This window comes from Ostrea edulis, chromosome 2, assembly GCF_947568905.1.
Source record: "Ostrea edulis chromosome 2, xbOstEdul1.1, whole genome shotgun sequence".
Lineage (NCBI taxonomy): Eukaryota > Metazoa > Mollusca > Bivalvia > Ostreida > Ostreidae > Ostrea > Ostrea edulis.
Window position 1 is genome coordinate 46,487,162 of NC_079165.1, and position 21,582 is coordinate 46,508,743.

The window sequence follows — 21,582 nt, forward strand, 5'->3', positions numbered from 1 at the left end:
AAATCAGATTGGAATTGACTGGCTACCTAACATGGTTACGTCAACAAGCGTTGGGTCGTATGAGGCTCTAATGTATATTTGAAGGTATATTTGGGCACACGTATAATAGGAATATATATATATATATATATATATATATATATATATATATATATATATATGTTAGGAATTTTTCAATATTAAATTTACGAGACGGCGATGCAAGAATGTAGAGATATAAGGCCTCAACCGTGTGCCGTAAATCGAAGGTTGTTTTTTTTATAAGATGTGGATCTGTAGCTCTCTGGTCTGTCGCAATATGTTTTTAGAGAGCTACAGTTCTGCAGACCTAATGAATAAGGAGAACAAAAACAGATAATTCCCATTAATATCAAAATTCCATGCCTTTGGAGCAACTCAATCAAAATATTGTAAAACTAGTGTCCGTAAATTCGAATCGCCGAAGAATATCTTTAACCAGGCAAATAATCATGTGAAAACCCGAGATATTCGGGGGGGGGGGGGGGGGGGCTTCGCTAGTTCGCCCCGAGGACCTATTGGGACGTTTCCCTGGACCCATTGGTGGCCTCTAGCATTGCGAAATCTGCGAAAACATCGAAAGACTTGTCCCTGGAATCCCACTGGGGGCCGCCTAAGACCCCCACTTGCTCTAGATCCGCTGCTCTCCCTCCCCAAATAGATTTCCCTTCCGATGCCTAAGCATGGGATATTAAATGTACTCATAATCGCCTTTTAAAAATAGATAATGACTTAGCAGGTAATATTCTAATTTCTCTACCTGCACAGGTAAGTAAAACCGCTACTTTCGGTTTATTATCTTGACTTGAGTTCTTGTTCTTGTTCGAGGGGTGATGGGTAACAAGCCTGTGAAACAGCGATGGATAGACGCCAAGAATAGGTACTGAGGTAGTTTGTCTAAGTAGTCGTCAACATACGAAAGAAGTGAGTTTTAAAATTTTCACTATACACCCATTTTTTTATTCCCAAGATTTGTTGAAAGACGGTCTAGATCTACGAATTACGAAAACACACTCGTTAACGCAAAGCCTGAGGAAGAAGGAGAGTATGCCAAACTGGCAGTTAGCGGTGTATATGAGGAGATTCGTCGTTTAAAGGTTAGAGATGAGCTGTTTGTGGTGGCCATAGATATCGGGACATCGTCTTCCGGGTATGCTATCTCTGTGTACGATGAGTATAAACGGGATCCTCTACAAATCAGCACTTTCAGCTGGAAGTCAAAGACAGACGGATTCCAGCACTTCAAGACACTGTCTGCCGTTCTGATGAATCCGGACGGAGAAGTTCGGAGCATTGGGTATGATGCAGAGTACCATTACATCAATATACTATCAGATCACGAACGCCAGGAGTGGTTTTATTTCCAGAATTTCAAGATGAGGCTGTATGATCAAAAGGTAGTCAGTGCAAGTTTATCTGTTTATAATACAAGTATTCCTCAATAACTGGATGATATAGTATCTAAAGTCTTTGCCGTTAGTTTGAATCCATAACTGTTGTTTATTAAAGATAATGTGCCATGACCGTTAACCAAGGTCAAGGACACTACTAGTATTAAAAAACCACACACAATTGTTAAATAATATACCAATATATCTTATTTATCCCCTGAATACTATTTAATGATGTACTGTTTATTGATATTCACAAATAAAAGGATGTGACTTAAACAAACAAAAGGATTTTTTGTCTGGGTTACATCTTTGTAATTGAGACACATTAGGGGTTCATGGTTTGTAATGGAGACATATTAGGGTTCATACTTTGTAATGGAGACATATTAGAGGTTCATACTTTGTAACTGAGACATATTAGGGGTTCATACTTTGTAATGGAGACATATTAGGGGTTCATGCCTTATCATGGAGACATATTAGGGGTTCATACCATGTAATGAAGACATGTTAGGGGTTCATTCTTTGTAAATGAGACATATTAGGGGTTCATGCTTTGTAACTCAGCCATATTAGGGGTTCATGCTTTGTAAATGAGACATATTAGAGGTTCATACTTTGTAACTGAGACATATTAGGGTTCATACTTTGTAATTAAGACATATTATGGGTTTATACTTTGTAATGGAGACATATTAGGGGTTTGTACTTTGTAATTGAGACACATTAGGGTTCATACTTAATAATTAAGACATATTAGGGGTTCATACTTTGAAATATATTAGGGGTTCATACTTTGTAATGAAGACATATTAGGGGTTCTTACTTTGAAATTGAGATATATTAGGGGTTCATACCTCGTAATGGAGAGATATTAGGGGTTCATACTTCGTATCTGAGAGATATTAGGGGTTCATACTTTGTAATGGAGATATATTAGGGGTTCATACTTTGTAATTGAGAGATATCAGGGGTTCATACTTTGTAATGGAGAGATATTAGGGGTTCATACTTTGTAATTGAGTTATATTAGGGGTTTATACTTTGTAATTGAGAGATATTAGGGGTTCATACTTTGTACTACGGAAGTTCCGAGTTCCCTAAGAGTTATTTCCCTTTGTCGAACTCTTCCGTAAAATATGATGACAGTGGGTACATTTTCTAATTACTATCGTTGTATTATTTCTTAAAAGATGATATCCAGAGGAAAGGCAACTTTAGTGAGTTTATGAGTATTGGATAAAAAAATGGCTCAAACAAATACTGTTAATTGCCATCTTTCTTTGATAAAAGCGTCACTCATGTAGAAGAGGAAACGAATAATGATTTAATAGCCAATTTGATGGTCTTATTCAAACAGATTATGCTTGATATGGCCAGAATATACATACCAGTGATTGATATAAACAAAAGTTACGCTTTTATTACATTAATCGTACGTAATCGTTATGTACAATGCCAGTCTACGATATAATGTATACATTGTGTACCCACCATACGTCATAAAATGCGAAAGAGTTCGACAAAGGGAAATAATTTTTGTGTAACTCGGAACTTGCGTATTGAGATATATTAGGGTTCATACTTTGTAACTGAGACACATTAGGGTTCATACTTTGTAATTAAGAGATATGAGGGATTCATACTTTGTAATTGAGATATATTAAGGGTTCATACTTTGTAATTGAGAGATATAAGGGGTCCGTACTTTGTAATTGAGACATATTTGGGGTTCATACTTGACACAAAGGTTGCTTATGACCAGGATCAAAAGAATTAGAAATATTTTTTATCAGAAGGACATCCGGTTCTAAGAGTTTTAAAGATGCAGACTTTCACCTTTTCCTCAGCACACTTCTAATTTGTGATATTCAAAGTTACCATTAAAACCCATGAGCCTCTTGTTTTATGCTTGTAACATCAATTTAAACTTTTTTGTGCATACTTTATTTTGTTAGGACGAAAGATGAAAAGGGGGTTGAGAGTTCATACTACTGCGTGAGAGTATATGCATGACTTAGGGAGGGCCCGTATCATCTACCGTGTGTCAGTTTCACAGGAGTAGTGAGGTTTTAGTCTAATGACATAAAATCTGCGTGTTGTATATCCAAATTCCGGGTGTAAAGATGATTCCTATTTATCTGGAACCAGTATTAAATACCAGTATTAGCTAACAGCTATGGCTTTACTACCTATATTTTAATATGAGGGGACAGTGAATTACGACCTTCCTCCATCGGAGTTAAGCTGCTAATTAACAGACAAAAGGACTATATTAGTACTATATTTATGATTACTAATCTGTTCCCCAGAAAGATTCAAGTGACTAATAGTTTACTGCTTTACATCTGATAGAGCACCCTCATACCTAGGGATTCTTGCTGACCTCACAGTGGCGTTTGCTTGTTATGGAAAGTTATTCGGAACACGGGCAATTGTATCGCTTGGGATAGAATTTACTATTAAAGAATACACTTTAATTGTAAATTCGAACCCAAGCGATACAATTGCCTGTGATTCGGAGTATGAAAATCTAAATACACATCTTATTTCACAAAATATAATGAAGCCATATCCAGGTTATTTGCGGCGTTATATATAAACAATGGGAGCAATTTTTAGATTCCAGTACAAATTACCCAATATTTCCATTGTTTATACTTATAGACCCACATATTACAAACAACATCGATATTCATTTCTTAGATCGATGTTTATCGAACACAGTGGCGGATTTAGAGGGGGCGCAGTCGCCCCTCCCCCCCCCTAAAATTTTCAAATTTAAGGTAAATCGCGGTATCTTAGCTTGTTTCGGAAAATGTACTAAACCATAAAAGAAGCAATAATTTCTTCCACTCCCGGAGAAATAAGCGACAATCTTTTGATTTCTTGAATTACTTTATTGGGAGAAATTTTTTCCAAAAAACCCTTAAAATTTGGGTCATTTTATTAATTTCACCTTATTAGAATTATAGAAAATAGTACAAATGACTAATAGGAGAAATATTTCAAGCCCCATAAAATCTGTAAAATCCAGGAGCTTCCGGGGGCTTCGCCCCCTGGACCCCCACCAGGGCTGGACCCACTGCCTCATAAAGTGGCACCCCCGTAACCGCAATTTCTGGATCCGCCCCTGGAACATATGTAGAATCAATAGAATTACTTGTTTATGATTGTTTTTCATGACTGACGTCACAAAATAATTAACTTCCTCGTATTTTCTACGACATTTTAAATACATGTACACTGTACATTCTACATTTTGCTTTCAACATGATATAGCACAGGCTTTAAATGGTCGTAACTCTGAACTGACCGTGACAAAAATACTAGAAACTCGACACGGTTTTATGTGTTGAGAATTAGGCCTATATTCTTTAAAAATTGTTTGCAAAATATCGCATCTCAACGCGTCCACCCCGGTCGCGGTAGGCCAGTGGTAGAGCGTTCGCTTTCTAACTGGGAGGTCATGAGTTCGAGCCTAAGACGTAAACATAGGTTGTGGCTGCTCCTTCGCGAATATGACCTTAAATCGTACGGGACGTACGTGTTGCGGCAGACGTTGGCACTTTAAAACATGGTTAAAGAACCCTCACTGCTACGGCTCAGAGCATAGGTCTAAATTTGTGGTACTTCACTTGCAGCTGGTGACGTCTTAATGCGATTGAAATATTCTCGAAGAGACGTAAAACAAACAGTCAAAGCGTCCAATAGAACATTTACAATACAGGAACATGTAATTATATCAAAGCGTCCAATAGAACATTTACAATACATGAACATGTAATTATATCAAAATCTGATTACGGGGAGAAGGAAGTCTCAGTCGCAACAATAGCTGTCGGAAACCCTACTGTTGTCAACTTTGCAGATTGTTTATTGCAAACTATTTGCATCGTATTTACAGATATCTCGAGATCTTATTCTTCATGACGTTAGAGGAAAGCCCCAAAAAGCACTGAAGGTATTTTCCTCCATCATAAAAGGGTTAAAGGAAGATTTTGCAAGCCGACTGGAGGAACGAGTTAGTCATTTTGGAGCAAATTGTGTCGATGAAGAGGTTCACTGGGTCCTTACTGTTCCCGCGATATGGGACGAGAAGGCCAAACAATTTATGAGAGTTGCAGCACAAGAGGTTCGTCATTATAAAGGACCATCCCATCCTACTCAGCATTTGAATCATATTCTGTTTTGCTCATATAACAATATCTTGTACATATACATGTATTCATGGAAATTTGTTATCATGCTTATCACAAAGTAAACTGTTCTAGGCATGTCATAATTGAACGTGTATGCTATTTACAATTACTCAGAGCTCTGTATCAATATAAATAACATTTTCTGCCCTGACAATATCATCTTGGTAATAATAAAGCAGTAGTGTGCAGCCAATCGTAACCATCACGGTAAGCTCTTGGTGTGTTTTTTTAGCAGCTCACGAAAAAAATCTGATGAGTAGTATCTGGAACATTTTCAGGCTGGAATTTTAAACGACAAGCTTTCCATCGCCCTGGAGCCGGAAGCAGCGGCCCTCTACTGCCGTTATTTGCCGATAGAGAAACTCTCTGGATCGGATTGTGACGATGGAAAATCCAAACTGATGACATTCTCCCCTGGAGCTCAGTATCTTATTGTTGACCTTGGGGGTTGGTATATATTAACATATGGTAGTTGTTAAAACAAGTATATCTTACTTTACAATTAATTTTTTAAATCAAATTCGATATCTTCGCAGATCCTTACAAGTTACAGTAACCGTAAATGATAGATAAAATAACCTGCTAATGACATACTTAGCATTATGTAAGAACTTACATCCATGAATGATATATATACTGGTAATCCTATCATTAACGAACTTTCATGGGAAGTTCAGCGTCAACGTGCTAATGATAGATTGGAAGCAATTTCATCCACTATATAATGTTTTATGATATTTCATTAGTGGATATTGTATCGTTGACGATTACTGCAATCACAGGAACTGGTAATTTTGCTGTACATAATAATAGTAGGAATCTATACCACATCACCCCCTGATAAGAACAGGTGGTTTTTTATAAGGGTGTGGTGTGGTACAGACCCCTACTATATATTATTACAGACAAAATAACCGGTTCCTTTGCTACCATATTATATTCTTTACTATGACAGGAGGAACGGTGGACATTACTGTACACAAGATACAATCCGACGGTGCTATACAGGAAGTGACATCAGCCTCAGGCGGCGACTGGGGGTCTCTGGCTATAAATGACGAGTTCATCAAATTTATGGAGGATCTAACAGCACCCGAGATCATGAGGACCATCCAACGATCGCACCCCGATGATTTTCTGACTTTTATGTCGGCTTTCGAAAACAAAAAGAGGGTTTTCTCAAAAAGCGACGAAAGAGTAATTCTCCAGATCCCGCAGTCCATTCGTGATATAATGTGCGAGAAACTTGGCAAGTCTATGGAAAGCCACATCGAGGAAATTAATAGAACACAGGATGTGAAACTTCAGCGTGACAAAATGTTTATTTATAACGAAGCTTTCACTAGTCTTTTGAATGGCACGATTGAGAAAATAATTCTCCATGTGCATGCCATACTTGATTCGCACAAACTCAGCGTAGACAGTATTGTTCTTGTAGGTGGGTTTGCAGAATGTGATCTACTAAAGTCGACTTTTAAAACATCATTTCCGAAAACTAGAATAATTGCTCCGGATGATCCTGTCCTTGCAGTGCTGAAAGGTGCCGTATTATTTGGAAGAAATCCCCATGTTTTGCGGGCGCGGGTTTGTCGCTATACATATGGGGTTTGCACCACTGTTGATTATATCGAAAACCGTTTTCCTTCAAGTAAAAAGATCATTCTTGGAGGGAAAGCGCTCGCAAAAGACGTTTTTAACATTCATATACAAGCAAATGAGACGGTTCATATTGGGCAAAGAGGTAACGAGAAGAGATACTTTTTAAACAGGGATGACCAAGATCGATTACATCTTGAAATTTTTGCCACGAAGAACAGAGACCCTATGTTTGTTACAGATGAAGGGGTGGTTTATTTAGGAATGCTAGACATCATGGTTCCGAAGTTACAGACACAGTCCGCAGACAAACGTCACTTCCTCGTCAGTTTCCTATTGGATGGCACGGAGATGGAGGTGGTAGCTGTTGATTCTGCAACAAATACAACAACAGCGACCAAATTTGATTTCATTGGTTAAAAATATCCAAGTCAATTGACGAATGTACGGTAGATACTTTCTTTGATCACAGTAAATGCCGATACTCTTGCATTTATTAATGATACAGAAGAAAGTATACTGTATTGATGGCTGTTTAGATCCTATTGCTTAGCAATGGGTCAAGAACTACTCTATGTGTACAAAGTAAAATAGATGATATTTTTAAAAAAAATGAATAAAGGTCCTGGTTCTCTGATAATTGTAATGGTATTAGGTATAAGTTTATAAATACTAGTTACATAGAGCATTGCCGTGGCTGCTTTTTATTATATGTAGAGCTTTGGTGTTTTCATTGCGTTAGAGACCAGTCAATATTTATCGGGGAGTTGGGACCGGTGCAAAATGCAATAGGACACACATTTGTTTGGCTTGCATACTTTTTTTTAAAATTTCAACACTGATAGGAAGTAATATTTTTTATTGCAAATGTATCAATGGGTAAAAAAAGATATAAAATAGTATTTCAAACTTTTTAAAAATTCAAATCCTAGAACTTGTCTATCGTACAAACAATAATGCTGAATTGTATGCATGCTTTATTTCATGTCCTAGTTGAATATACTAGAGGCAATTTGCAATGAAATACTGGACCTTTGAAATTTTTTAATATCAAAACATGTCATTAACATTTATATTGTCTTGATAGGGATAATAAAGAGAATATAATTATGAGCAGTTCAGTGTGTGTTTCTGGAAACGCCGAAGACATCAAAACATATGGTGCATCAGGTATATGAACCCTGGCAGGTTTTATAACATAGAGTTTATATTCTATCGTCGCACGCCACGGCTCTTACGTACGCTCCTCTTAGAAAGGGAAGCGCACGTTTCGGCCGTGGCGTGCGACGATGACATTGTTCATATCATATAATTTTGTTTTCATGTACATGTTGGCTTTTAGTTTAATATTTCCTCTCAACAAAAAGCGACAGGGTGTTGCTGAAAAAACATGAGGAATTGGACTGGAATGAAATGTTCGAAAACAACTTGATCGAAAAGCAAACAGTTGCAACATTGAACATCACAAGTTAGGTGTATTTCATAATAAGGCATAAAAGACTCGAGCTGTTACCGAACAAAGACTGGAGATTATTATATACTTTCAATTTCATCTCTTCTTTTTTCTTTAAAACTTTGAGGGCATATATCACACGATATATGCCCGGAAACATTCCGGCCCGCAAACATTACGTCACAATCAAATTTCTCCGCCGTTAATTTTCAAATTTTTCGTGTTTTTCATCTTTTACTCAGTCAAACTGATAAAGTTATTGTTAAAAATAAAATTATTGTTAGTTTCTAAATGAAATTGAAAGTATATAATAAAAAGGTTATAGACTTTGTATGTGAAAATATGACGACCGATTTTTTTGGCGCGTAGACGGACCGAGCTTGGTCACAAGAGCGGCGGATCTAGCACATCGGCACCGAACAAAGACTGGAGATTATTATCGGCCACAAGAGCGGCGGATCTAGCACATCGGCACCGAACAAAGACTGGAGATTATTATCGGCCACAAGAGCGGCGGATCTAGCACATCGGCACCGAACAAAGACTGGAGAATGATAAATCTTTTTTTTTTTTTTTTTTAATTTATAACATGCATAAATAAGAGGTCGACACATCGCTCACCAGAGTCACCGTGGCCCATATTCAAACTTTCTCCAATATTTGTATGTATAACTTTTAATCCCCCATTGTGGCCCCATGGGGGGGGGGGGCATGATTTTAATTAACAAACTTGAATCTCCACTATGTCTAAAAGCTTTCATGTAAATCTCATCTCTTCTATTTTCTTTTTAATTCTAATTGCTTTGCTTAATGTTTCCCTTCATAGTTAATTTTATCACCAGTCAAATCTCATGTTACATAACAAATGCAATAATATAGAGGGTCATTAAAAAAATATGTAGACTTTTGCCATAACTTTTTTTCAGAACGTCATATGACATCAAAAATTGGGAGAAATAATCTGACAATAAATGATTTTAATTATACTGAAGAACATTCAGGGTTTTTTTCATGAATCCTGGGTTGAGGGTGGGGCTAAATTCAGGAATTAAAATGGACTTCATACATGAAAATAGGGGGGGGGGGCTTTAAAGGTCATCTTTAGAACAGCAAGGCCATGTTAGTCACATTGATGAATCTCCATATTGTGTGGATTCAAGTTCAGTTAAGTCACAACACCATAGGGCTAGGTTGGGGTCTTAATTTGTCATGGGATTATAGAGGATAAGGTTCTTTTAAATCTTCAAAGGATAACTCAGGTGAGCATTGTGGTGCCACCCATGGTTTTTCATTTAAGTTTAACATTTTTGACTTTCTTGAAAACTTGCCCATTTAAAAAAAATGCTTTCGAACATGATTGGAAGTCCACTGGGGCAAGTATCATTTTTTTTGGTGAGCCTACAAATCAAGCAATAGTAACCTACTGATACATGCAACTAAAAGCTGTTTACTGGACGGAACAGTGCAATCCAAAACCATAGTACAGCACTCTGTCCTGCAGTTGGAAGCTGCCAATGCACATTTTCATGGACATCCATAAAGACATTTTAGGTCCCATTTGGATGAGACCTCAAATACCGAGGCCCCGTGTCACAATAAAGATCCCTCCCTGCTCAAAGGCCGTAATTGCTGAGAATTGGCCTAAATTTGCAGTCCTTCACCTTGCAATGGTGACATCTCCACATGAGTGAAAAATATGATGTTGACCTTAAGCAATATACAACCAACCAATCCATTTGTGTTGATGTGTGAACAATATTAAAAAAATACACAGCTTGGATTTTGGAAGCAAGCTGTGAATTTTGGGGAGCCTTGGCAAAAATTTGCAGTCTCCACCCTTATATATACAGTATTATTTCTGTCATCCTTAGCAAACCAAGAAAGAAGTTTTCCACTTGTTCAATATAATAAAAAAATTCAAAACGCTAGGTAGAAAGCACTTTTTATCATTTAGATCTGATGGCATTTAAGTCATCTGAACACATATTTACTTGCTTTTACAACATTAATAAATAGTTACATGGAATGATTCATATTTCTACACAGAGATATCACAATATCAACACTAGTTTGTACAGTTCTACCGACATTTTAAAATGCTTATCCTCAAGTATGAAATGAAATGCTAACCTATTTTGACCTTCACTAATTCCAGTCAATCTGAATGGAGAAAAAGCCGCTCACTCTTACCATAAACAGCACCCAGTAACTTGAATGATTTTACCATAATGAATTCTTAATATGTGCATTCAGATTGTTACTACAAAGTAAAACATAACACAATATGAAAAGTGAAAAATAATCAAGAAGTCTTCCTAATGCTTTGTATCAAAACAATTGAAGATAAAAGAAAATCTATTTTGTATCTTTGTTAAAATGACCCAAGGTCAAAATAGGCTATCAAATCATTTAGTCATCACTAAACTTAATAAACAAACCAATGATAAGTCATGCCTTTATAATGGCTTGCTGATCAAAGAACAGTACATATGTTGCGTATATTGCTTTTTGGGTCAAATGCTTCAGTTGTTTTCATGTGAAACTGAGTGAATGTTGATACTGTGACATTGATAAAATGAAACTTCAAACATACATACAAGGTTATTTAAGAACATGTGAAATGGCATGAAACTATGGCAGTTTAACTGGTGAAAAGGCTGTGCAGTTCAAACAAATCAAAATCACAATGATACAACGAGTACTATTTAAACAGCCTGAATAATGGCAAAAGCTACCTTACATCCTGGCAAATGACAAAATGACAAAAGTAATGGGCAAAAAACTATGTTTACAGATAATAATTAAATCCTGATGGTTCCTATTCATAATATAAATATGAAAAGGAAAAAATATGAATCAAGCTCAAAAATACTAAAATATAACATAACTTGATGTAAATAATGATGTAAAGAGACAACACATACCATATATAAGTTGTTCCTTGAGATCAAAAGTTTATGGATTTCTGATCATTTCCATCTCTTTAACCTCTAATTTCCTGTCCATATGTACTGTTTAGCATTGACAAAATGGACTGAGACTTTTCAACAATATCATTTCAAAATTTAAACCAGTTAATGAATACACAGTACTTTCCAAGCTATGCCAACAAAAATCACAGCAATATCATCAATTTTATCACAGAAGCCAATCATGATATTTCAATGTGAACGAATGTACATTGAATTTTAGTTATCTTTTCTTTATCACAATATTAAGTACTGGTTTGAATTCAATGGTACCTGAATTCAGAGTGACAGAAATTTGATGTTACATACGCGAGGTAGATAATATATAATTTCAAAGTCTGAAGTTAAGTTGACGAGATGAAGTGGCAATTTTGACTAGAACTTGCTCACAATAGCTTTAATAATCAATACCTATTACCACAACCTAAACAAAAGAAAATGGAAAAATATGAAAGTGTTGCAAATTCCAATTTCAAAAACATCAAATTTAAACAATAGATTCTTTTTGAGTGCCTGAAGGACTTGTGGTAGTGACTAGACTTTCTCCAGTTTCCACAAAGCCAGAACTTGTGTCACTTTCCTCATTGGTCAAGTCTTTGATGTTGGTGAGAGTATTGTTGTCCACTCGATTGTCTGTCAGGGTGGAACTGTCCATCATGGAGTCACTGGTCTGGCTAGTCTGACTGGAGTCCATAGACTTCATGGAATCCATTTTTTCATAATCCCAAATCAAGCTTCCAGTTCCAGAGGTTACTTCAGAAGGACAGTAGGATTCAGTAGAATGAGACAGGTCAGATGTGTCCTCCTTGGTTTCCTCTATGTGTAGACTTTCACCTTCAAATTCTTCTAGGTCTAATCCTTTTTGTCCCCGAATGTCAGGAGATAGACAACTGTTTGGTGACACAAGTTCAGGTTTTGTTTCATTGCTATTTTTGCTAATTTGGACAATGTCCTCTGTTATTTGCTTTAAATTATCAGGTGTCACTGGTGCAGGGAGGCCCTGAGGTACTTCAAACACATCAGCATCATTACAGGACTGGATGAGACGAGCTCCGTTCTCACTGACATGGTCTATTGGTACCTCCTCACAAGAATGCACCATCCTGTCATCTTCTGAATGAATTTGCAGACCACGTGTAGGTGAACAAGAGTCTGAATAAGTTTTCATTCTGTGCCGGGGGCTTCCTGTGGGAGAAGTGCGGTCCTTCTCATACAGGAAGTTAGCTGAACGTCTTTTCATTTTCTTTTCGGCAGAGGATTCTACTGAAGAAATGGATCTTCTGTACACATGACTTGCTGGGGATTTGTCTAAATCACCAAATGCTGGTGATCTAGCTTTTCTCCTCATTGCAGGGGAACTGTTCTCACTGTGACAAGGGGAACCTCCCAGTTTGGACAGATTCTCCAATGATCCTGGGTCTGCCAAGTTCACTTTGTATATCAGTTCCTCAAAATCCATTGACAGTCTTTTGTTGGCCTTTGTCTCCTTGTCACATTTTCTCATTAGCATCTGACATTTGTCATGAAGTTGCCTGTGAAAATATATATAAATAAAGCTTGAATATCTGAATTGTATTTTACCAAGAAGTTCATTAGAATGTAGTACATTTTAAATTTCCATAGCAATATCTAGCTGTAAAGTATACATACTAACTAGGTGTAATAATATGGCAATATATCAATCATGTTCATCACAAGTCTATATGATACACATTACATATTATCAGTATGATATTGTGATACAGTTATTAGTTAAATTTGTCATTGATCTGGAATGATTCTAAGTGTGGCAAAAGTTTAAAAAATGTGTTTTTGTTAAACCTTATCATTCTTTCTACAGTTAGGGAAATACATCTCGTTACAGTAGGTTGTGATTTTTATCTTGGAAATACTAAATGTATTTCTAGTATAAAATATATACATTCACTGTGTGTATTCTGCTTAATTTCTATTGAAATCCATTGCTTGTCATTTGCAACTATCAAAACACATTTTGCTTCAATCTAGATAGATCAGGAGGTTTTTTAGTGTCACTTGACCGCGTGTGAATATACACATTTCACGAACTCCGCAATCTATTTTGTGGCATTATTAGAAAATATGTTTTCTGGTTTATTTTTACCTTTTATTTGAATTTAGAATAATAGAGAATTTTTTCTTATATTATACAATTATTTTCCTTAATGGACTATATCCCTTTACCAAAATTCAAATAAGGAAATCATTACCAAATATGGAAACAAGTCAACATCTGGTGATTTTCAGCCGTTATGTTTAAATAACTTACAGGTCAATAATATATATATTTTGTGTACTTGGAAGCATTTATTTCTTTAAAATACCGAAAAAATATAAACATCAATAATAAAATGTCTCTCTTTGGTTTGTTAATTAAACAGGAGATGAAGGTTACAAACATTGCAGAAAAAAAAATGCATAACCCGCATTAGCAGGTGATGTAAATATTTAACAAACCAAAGTAAGCATTTATGATGGACAGAAAACTAAAAAATCTCAAGTTATTAAAGTCCTATTTGTATCATGATGTGTATCGTGAGGTAACCTGTGGTACTCGGGTGTAATGTTAACAGTGTGCACGGCAGACATCTCTTTCTAAGAATTGTCAATTATTGACAGATGACCCAATTATTTGTTTAACCTCCAAATCCCAAAGGGGCACCATATACACACAGCATTAGTCGTCTTACTTTTCATGATCAGTCTTCATGCTGATAATGGCCTCCAAGTTTTCTATCTTTTGCTGCTGTGCAATTATTTTCTCTTTAGCATTTCGAAGTTCTTCCGACTGTTGAATAAAAATACATTGATAATCAAAAAGTGATGTACTTGTTTAAATACTATGGACACTTCAATAAGTAGACACATTTTCTTTTATTTTTCTGCTATAGAAAAGGAAACAATGGAAAACTGTATACCCTGGTAGTAGTATACAATAATTTCTCCAAAACACATCTTCAGTAAATGATTTATTTTCCATCTTAAATTGCACATAAGGTATAAATGAATTGTTAGAATAATCAACTGTAACAAAAGTGAAACTTGTGTGTATCTACTCATTCAATAACCATATATCAAAATTCAGATTCCCAAGTTGTAGAGAAAAGTCCAGAAAACTACATTTGGCAAAAATCACTCAACGGTGACAAAACTTACACTTGATCTGTAAACATACAGTAATAAACCTAATACTAAATTTCAGCTTCCTAATCAAGGCATGATGGAAAGAAGAACAAAACACCAAGTGGGACAGATAGACAGACGGACGAAGAGGATATCTTTAGTCCCCTTCGGTTTCACCAGAAGGGGACTAATTACCTATTAGCCAAAAATAGTCCTCTCATATAAAACAGTTCTAGAGAATCCTGAATTTGTAGAACAAACCTGTTTTTCTAGGTCAATATTTCTATTTCTCAGCTTCTGTATTTCTTCATTCCTGATTTCTATGACAAGTTTCAAACTTTCAATTTCTTGTGGCAAGTTTTTGTAGGGTGCTAGAGCCATCTGCAAAACACAATTACATTTTTTTTTCAGCTTCAGAATACAAGGATAAATTGTCATAACTCATTTACATGTACATAAAAAAAACCCCAACGTGTTATATCAATTTTATATTCTCTAACTGGTTTGAAGAATTTTAGCACAATTTTATTGATAGTAACAGGGAGGTATACAGTGCTATCCCTCATATATTTAATGCATTTACACAATCTGCAGTAACTTAGCCAAAACCTGTGGTTTATAGGTATACCTGAACTCTGACATCAGAGTCACGCAACAGAGCATCTTCACTGGTCCGTGCTCTAGTTCTTAGGTCATCACACTCACCACGGAGGGTCTCCACTTTTTCCTGAATCACAGAATAGGAAATACACTCACTTGTTTTTAACTAAGGATATGTAGACAAAATAGAGTAATAAGATTGTGATAAAGGGGCAGATCGTGTTCAGTCTTGATGATAAAAGAAAATGTTTAAAAATGCAGATGTGTTCATGAAAAAATACAAACTGAGCACGTAATTGTGTTCATCTTGAGCATCCTTGCACTTACTGACAGTCCCATTTTTATATTTTCAAATCTGTGTGTTATTTCTTCAAGTCTGTCTCTGTGTTGTTTGTGAAGCTCTGAAATGAAAATGCATTACATAAAAAACCTCACCACAAAAATTGTCAAGTATATAGAAATTCAATAAGAGTTGTTAGAAGACAACATAGCTGACCAGGAAGCATGATGCTACTTAACCTATCCCTTTAGTTCAAAAGGTTAAAATTTTTGAAAATAGGTCAACGTCAAAGATCACTAGGTCAAAAGTTTTGATACCATATTAAAGGCCTGGTCATGAGGCATCTAATATGAAATATCATCCATATCCCCGTGGTTCATAAAATATAGCCAAGGTTAATATTTTGGAAAAGTAGGTTGAAGTCCAAGGTCAGTAGTTCTGGTAAAAAAAAAAAGAAATGTCTTCTAGTGAGGCATTTATATTTGAAATAACAAAGCCCTATCACTCTTGGTTCAAAAGATATAACCAAGGTTAAAGTTTTTGAAAAGTAGGTCAAAGTCCACAGTAGTGATCATTAGGTCAAAAGTCTTGGTACCAAAACAAAGGTCTCTTCATGAGGCATCTATATGTGAAATATCAAAACCATATCCCCCTTGGTTCAAAAGATATAGCCCAGGTTAATTATTTCCCTTAAAGTGTGACGCTGACACCAGGGTCATGACAATAGCCCTCGAGCTAATTTAAGGATTGTTATTATTTCAATTATTCCATCTAACACTTTCTGTGTAAATTCACAAACCCTTGACCCCTTTTTTCCATAGAGATCCAATTCAAGAATATCAACTTTCAATCCAAGTCTATCAAATTTCTAATTATATTGTTTAAACCTTTAACCAATGATATTAGTGTTTTGGCTTTTGATCCCCAGCAGTTATGTTGACACTACCTGGTAATCAAACAGAGCCCAGAGCACTATTGAGTTTTACATATATAATTTACATAGGCCAGATTTATGTTGATGTCCAGGCCCTATCATAACAACCCGTCCAATGTTAATTACATGGGTATCACATAAACTTATGCATAGTTTCTCAAGTATATCAATAAAGTGCACAAAACTGGGCTAGCAAACTCATTCACAGTCATGAAACTTCAATGTCCCTTTCACAAGTTATTTTATGGGATAATCAATTGCTTTCACTCACACAACTATTTACAAGTCAATGCACATTGCTGATATTAAGTATAAGATAGGCTTCATAAAATGGAAAGAAGTCCAAAGACCATTTCTAAACAGACACTATTAAATACACATTAAATTTTTACATTTAAGTAAACAAACTAATCTGGCGATCATAAAACTTGAGAATCCACAGATCCATATAATATCACCCACCCAAATTTATCAAATCATTTGAATATCATATTTTAAAAGGTCCTCAAATATTTTTTAATGTCTATTTCAAAAGATGCATTTTAAAAACATTTCGTATATAAACCAATTATGATGAAAAAGATTTAAAATTCTATTACTTTTACATTTTGACTTCCTACCTTTCATAGCACCTATGATAGTAGAAAAACGTTTTTTCTTTCCAATTTGGGGTCCTTTGTTTTCCAATGTCACCGAAGATTCACTTTTTTCCATGACTATTTCCAAAAATTTCCAAGAGAATCTTTTTCTCCCTCTGTATTTTAACTTGTATTTAAATGCTATTACTGGGAAAAACCAATAGTACATAAACGTCCCACTCGTGAATAAGTATCTTTGAAAGTCTACAAAAGGGCGTCAATATTTCATCCAAACAATCTAAACTTTTTAAATGTAATCGCACACTGAAAGTTTCTTGATCTGCTGACTTGGCACAAGTATCTCTCTCCAAAAATATCTTCTAACTGGTCATTTATCTCCAGATTTACAATGTCTTATTAAGTTCTGGCTCAACAGTCCTCTGTCCTTGTATAGGTGTTTCACCATCCAAATATCTTCATTCTAGTGTACTTAAGTTGTAAAGCAAAGCAGCTAAAATTTCTACCCTTTCTTGAAGCATTCACACCAGAAGAATTGTATCTCTTAATCAGTCTGTAGTCTTAAAAGGTAGATAAAACCATGTACAGGTTGATGGTGTGTCACAAGTCATCAGTCTTTAAAAATGGTAATACTGTCTAAGTGTCCATGGCTCCTTAAATACCACAGCAGGCAGTTGCCAATTTCTTCCATAAAAATCTCATTGATCACTTTTGAAAGAGAAAACTTTATGAAAAGATTGAACAGTGAAGGCCACTGTCTACATATCAACTAGATGATTTCAGGTAATAAATAAAAGGTTCTCTGAATGGTTGTATAATTTGCCATAAAAACTCCATTGGGATGAGATCTTCCTGCAAAATTTGATGCAAGACAAAAACAACACCTACATTAAAAACCTTTCCTTGAATGTCTTCATTTTAAATAGCACATGTATTCAAATTTCACATTCATTACAAGCAAATTTTCCCCCCAACATATTGTCTAGAATATCTGATTTTTATAAAAGGAGGTATTTAATAATTATTTCCAATACATATTCTTTTGGTGCATTTGTAAGGTGAAATGTAATATCTAGGGGGGATTTCATCACAAACAAAAAAATCAAATGTTGTCAGATTTGGAATGTTGTACAGTTGCCAAAAGACAAGTTGACTATCCCTATAGATAGGGTATGTTATCTCTGCTTTACAGAAATGACAAACCGTTGTCCTTCTTACAGAATATTTAAGGAGACTACTGACATAAGGGCATGACCTACAACCTTGTACTTTTAAATAGCAATCATTGCATAATATTTCCAGTTTCAAAGACCTTTGAAGAGAGAAATTTACAGTTAAAAAAAACCCACAAGCATTATGCACAAATCATATTTGTGATATAGTCCAGCAGTGCCAACTTGACTTCATCCAAACAGAACAATCCATTTATAAGTCAGCTATCTCAGAATTCCAAAAATCTTGTTCAAGCCCTCGTTTCCATATTTTTGTCCATGTTTCACTTTTTTCTGACCCTTGGAAAGCAACCAACATAAGATACCACTAATGTTTTCACATTCCTTCACCTGGAGTATTAGTATTGATTCTTCTTTTTCAAATTAGTGGTATTAATAAGGTAGGAGATCAGAAGAAACGTGTAACTCCAATACACCGAGTGGTGATTAAATCCCACACTAATTAGCTTAGCTTTTGTTGGAAACTCTCTGCATCTTGAACAACTCAATAATGCACAGTACACAGCTAGACATTTCTATATTTTATATTCTGAAACAGCTGCTGTGCAGTATATTGCTTGACAAGAGCAAAACATCTTATCAATGAGTGAAACTGAAAATAGAATCTCACTAATGTTGAGCAGAAAAAAAATCTCAGACTTGCTGATACATCATCTGCAACAGACTAAATGTCTTCATTATTTCTCCTGTGTTTTGGCCTCCCTCATCAAGTCTTGGTGCTATTAAATAGGCATGGAATCAATATATTACACTCCAAACTCAATAAAGGGAAACACAAGTATATTATGATTACTTGTTTCCTCCCAAACAAATTGATATGCTTGATTTATTGATTGCAGCTCAATGTGATACAGAGAACTCCGAACAATAGACTGAAACTTTAGAAATCATATCTCTTGTTAAAAATCAACATGCTGATCAATACATAAACCTCAAAGACTTAAGTTTGTGATAAAGGGCACAGATGTTTTTCATACTGGTCTCTCCTGTTGACAGTCAGAGTGTTTGAAATTCCTAAGTCAATATCACTATCTAATTAAACACCCAGCAGTTTTCATATAACAAAACCCCTCCACTGGGGGAGTCTGATTAAGTGCTTATGTAGTCAGTACCAGGATCTTCCCAGAGTATACTAATATCTATCTCATTACAACTTCATTTGTGGACTGGGGCAAAGTATTGGGTTGCTTAGTAAAATAATTACTATCTTCATACATGAAGCTACTATAGCTTAGAAATTGAAATATCAATCAAAAGACATCAATTTACAGCATCAAGTTATTTGGTATGTAGTTCTAAATTGGATTGAAATATACATGTAAATATATGTACATGGCAAGATTTGCTAGCACTACCAACGCTAATATCAAACAACTTTTAGAGGCCTGAAATAGCAAAAATACGACTCAATTGTAATTTTGCTGTTGGTGAAAATAATTTGGAGCTCTCTAAAAGACAAATGGTTTGGTATGAAATTGGAAAAAGAATTGGTCGAAAGGTTGAATGTCATTTTAAGGAAATTCTACACCAAAAAAAAAGAAGGAAGAGTTTTATTTGAAATCTTCCCTTATTTCAATTCAATATGGAATGCAGAGACTCATGATATGCAAAGGTGTTGATGTTATTAACAATCAGGAATTTAAAAGGGCTAATGGAGTTTTCAAAGCATGTTAAGTGAAACTTAAATACAAAAGAAAAGGCAAAAATAAACACAAAGAAGTTATATTGGAGGAATATTGGGAAAAAATGTAATTAACTAGTTTTGTTAACAAACAACCCTAAAACACTACCAAAAAAAATTGAACTTTTGTTTTTCTTTTGTATTTAGGGGTGAAAAAATGTAAGAGAGAAAAGGGCAACTTTAAGCCCAATTAAAAAACATAAATTATTTCAGAGATTGACATTAACAGTTGTTTGGAGCAAGTGAAATATCGTTTCAGGCAAGTGGAACTCTAGACATGCTTGCCAAATCAGGCAAGTCGATATTTCAGTTAGGAATGTAATATCTAACAAATAAATTCTAAATTCTATTCTTTATTCAAGGATTTTGTCAAATGTTAGTATTTTAGAAAATCCTTGGTAGCATTTCTACCTTAGTGATTAAGTTGTACTGAATATAATCGACTCTCTGACGTACAACTTAACCTGGTCATGGTTTCACAGCAAACTAAGACTAAAGCCAGTAAAGGAAGCATAACTTTTCAGTTTTCTGTTTTAATATTCTGGGAAGAAACAAACAGTGAAGACGAAAAGTTAGATTGAAAATCTGTGGATACGATGCAGACTATCCAGACATACATCTGAATTAAGCATCAAAGATAACGCATCTTGTTTGAATGAAGTTAAAAACTGTGAGATGTCAACTGTGATGTCATCTAAAGTTATATCTGCATGGGAGAAAGAAAAAATTTTATCCCTTGAAGGTGCACTTCAATAACCTCAGTCTGCATCTGTACTCGGTTCGACAAAATTTGAAGAACTGGACTCTTTGAATGACATACATGATAAGTTTTGGAGCAGTCCATTATGATTGTGCAAAGTCTTGCCCACAAAACTTTTTTTTAATAAAGTACACCACCATGGAACATAATACTCCTTTTAGTTAACAAAACCCACTACAAGGTTTATCATAATTGTCCATATATCTTTGAACATGTATACTCCCCTATGTGTGATGTCAGGTTTTATATATTTTTCCTTGTAAACCTTGAAAACAGTCAAATATGCAAAGCAGATACATATGTTACAATGAAGAATGATTAAATACAAAATAAGATGTCTGACACAAATTGCAACTTTGGTCCAAATTGAAGAAGGGGGGTGGGGGTGGGTGCCAATCCCCTTCCCTTCAAACCTTTTTGAAATATATCGAGGATTTTGTGGCTTGCCATCTATTATCCGACTACTTATCCTCTAAAAAAAAAAAACCCAATTACATTGCCACACACGATGCATCCATTTTTAAATAGTCCACAATTGTAACCAGCTCAACTAGACACCAGCAAACACAATATGAACTTTCCTCACTGCTATTATTACAGGTCATGAGATGGACAAACTTATAATTGGAGTATGTTTACATATGATGAGGGTCCATAATCTTCGTTTCCAACACCTGGCAATAGAACATCATACAGTCTCAATAAAACTACTGATCTAGATACACG

At 35.3% G+C, this 21,582-nt stretch overlaps 2 protein-coding genes across 7 annotated transcripts in view; one reads left to right on the forward strand and one right to left on the reverse strand.

The window, feature by feature from the left end:
• Window positions 1–662: 662 nt before the first annotated feature.
• Window positions 663–8,321, forward strand: LOC130051712 (heat shock 70 kDa protein 12A-like). Its single transcript, XM_056154214.1, has 5 exons — window positions 663–898; window positions 989–1,415; window positions 5,320–5,547; window positions 5,893–6,061; window positions 6,570–8,321. The coding sequence occupies exons 1-5, from the start codon at window positions 852–854 to the stop codon at window positions 7,628–7,630; spliced, it is 1,932 nt and encodes a 643-aa protein (XP_056010189.1). The 5' UTR covers window positions 663–851; the 3' UTR covers window positions 7,631–8,321.
• Window positions 8,322–10,588: 2,267 nt separating this feature from the next.
• Window positions 10,589–21,582, reverse strand: part of LOC130051713 (CAP-Gly domain-containing linker protein 1-like) — a 52,162-nt gene continuing 41,168 nt past the window's right edge. For all 6 annotated transcript variants that reach the window (XM_056154216.1, XM_056154218.1, XM_056154220.1 and 3 more), the window contains 5 exons: window positions 15,701–15,774; window positions 15,402–15,500; window positions 15,035–15,154; window positions 14,341–14,438; window positions 10,589–13,164 (listed from right to left, as the gene is read on the reverse strand). In XM_056154216.1, coding sequence (XP_056010191.1) covers window positions 12,120–13,164; window positions 14,341–14,438; window positions 15,035–15,154; window positions 15,402–15,500; window positions 15,701–15,774 — 1,436 coding nt within the window. In that variant the 3' untranslated portion in view covers window positions 10,589–12,119. The remainder of the gene's footprint in view (window positions 13,165–14,340; window positions 14,439–15,034; window positions 15,155–15,401; window positions 15,501–15,700; window positions 15,775–21,582) is intronic.